General features: G+C 59.6%; 1 protein-coding gene across 1 annotated transcript in view; it reads left to right on the forward strand.

Moving 5' to 3' along the window:
• The window catches only part of LOC109294692 (hepatoma-derived growth factor-related protein 2), a gene marked incomplete at its 5' end in the record, with an annotated part of 12,443 nt that extends 10,978 nt beyond the window's left edge, over positions 1-1,465 (forward strand). Inside the window, 2 exons of the mRNA XM_019513140.1 lie at positions 507-636; positions 1,070-1,465. Coding sequence (XP_019368685.1) covers positions 507-636; positions 1,070-1,163 — 224 coding nt within the window. The remainder of the gene's footprint in view (positions 1-506; positions 637-1,069) is intronic.
• Positions 1,466-2,038: the final 573 nt, after the last annotated feature.

Here is a 2,038-nt window from a genome sequence, read left to right on the forward strand (position 1 = left end):
TGTAGGGCAGGTGCCAGGCAGCCTTGGAACACCATTTTGCTCAGGTTTTAATACCATAGGGTCATGATGGATTAGAGCTAGCCCCTATGTGAGAAGTTTGGGGGAGTTTAGGGTCTCCAAGCCCTGTGCTTGGAGTAGGATGGTGTTCCCCTGCCCCAGTGAGGGGGTTGGCGAGACCCTGGTCCTTCCTGCATGCGTGGTGTGTTAGTACCTAGCTAATGCAGCCCCAATGTGTTGGGCCCTGCAGTGCATATCTCCCCCTCTGCCCCATCAGCTGATGGCTTTGCCCTCCTTGCAGCATCAGGGTTCACAACCCAAGATCCCACCCCACCCCCACCCCTACCCCTGCCAGCCAGCTCTGCTGGCGTGGAGTGATGGCTGGGGCATGTGTCCTTCTCCTGAGTGAGGAATGCTGATGGGGTGGCCTCAGAGTGAGGGGGCAGTTGAGCTGCTCTCGGGCCCTAGCACCCAGGCCCTCAAACACCCATCTGTCTTCTCCCTCCCAGACCTGCCAGGCCCTGTGAACGGCGAATCCATGTCCCAGAAAGGGGAGAACGCTGAGGAGAAGGAGCGGGACAAAGCGGCAGGAGCAGGCGACAGTCAGCGCGAGGCCCCCACCGAGGACACGCACAACGAGTGAGCAGCAAGCACTGGGAGGGCAGGGCTTGCCTGCCTGCACCTGACTGGAGAGCTCTGAGCATTAGCCTCTCACTTGGCAGGGGTGGCTGTGTGCTGCTATCTGGGGCCACGGTGCCTCCCAGGGCAAGTGCCCATTCACAACAGCACTGAGGCCAGACCTGCTCTGGGGACAGGGGTCCTGCTAGCCCAGCCTCTCTGGGCCTGTGCCATTCCCCCCCCAAACTCCCACCATGTGGCAGTGGTGTCTCATGATCATTATGAGCTGGAGAGGCAGTGATAAGGGTGTTCCTGTCCCCATGCTTGTCCATCACAGCAGGGTTGAGGCAGGCACTTGGGTGGCCTGCGGTGCATGGAGGGAGGTGCGGCAACCACAGGCTCCAGCCCCACCCCCACGGGAAGTGTGACAAGTCTCTTGTGTTTTTCCTGCCAGCGCACCAGACTATCCCGAGACTGACAGGCCTGGCCCAGACAGGGAGAGGGTCCGTGCTGCATCGGAGTCCGTGGATGACAATGAGGAGAGCTGAGACCATGGCTGGCGTGGAGAACACCGCAGCGTTGCCCCGCCGCCACGGAGACCGGCCTCTGCCTTGCCCCGTGTTTCAGAGTCACTTCACTAAGCCACACAGTAGATGATGTCTAGGTCTTGTCCCTGCCCCTGCTCCTGGGACCGCCGAGAACTCTGGGGAGAGCCGCGTGTCTGTTTGTACTTGTCCCTCTGTTTGGTTCTGTTTTTGTTTTTTTTCCTCCTCGTCCCCCCACCCCGTCCCCACCTGATTCCTTGTGATTGGAGCCGACATGAAATGACTATAAAGGGTTTTTTAATGAACGCTCTCCCTCAGCCGTCTGTTTGTCTCGCTCTGCTGCTGGCTACAGCTCACAGGGATGGGCAGGAAGCAGGTGCCAATGGTTTCTGCCCAAGTGGCCACACTTGGGGATGGGCACTGGAGAATCACACCAAGCTAATTCCTGCCCAGCACTGGAGTCTGTGCCCCTCTCCGCCAGCCAGGGACCCCAGGGTGGCCACCTGCTCCCAGCTGGCTTTGGACAGTTGCATCCTGGACCCCTGCCTTTTCCAGCAGGAGTGTATGGCCCAGAGCAGACCTTGGCACCAGGCTGGCTCTCTAGGGCTAAAACTTCCAGCTGGCAGGGACCAGAAGGCACCAGCATGGTGTGAGCATCCTTTTCATTGTGGGTTCTAGTGACCACCCTTCGTGTGGCCGTGCTGTGCAGGTCAGGCTCCCCCAACCTTGTAAGCAGAAGCCATCCCAGCAGCCAGCACCCTGTGCTCCCCCAATCTGAAGCCCTCGGCCCTATCCTGTGACGTCTATGGGACTGCCAGAGATGCCCAGTTTGGCTCTCGGCATCTCATTCCTCCAGCAGGAGGATGGAGCGTTCTCTA

The sequence above is a fragment of the Gavialis gangeticus genome, unplaced genomic scaffold (assembly GCF_001723915.1).
Source record: "Gavialis gangeticus isolate Ggan-Ray unplaced genomic scaffold, GavGan_comp1, whole genome shotgun sequence".
In the NCBI taxonomy this organism is placed as follows: domain Eukaryota; kingdom Metazoa; phylum Chordata; order Crocodylia; family Gavialidae; genus Gavialis; species Gavialis gangeticus.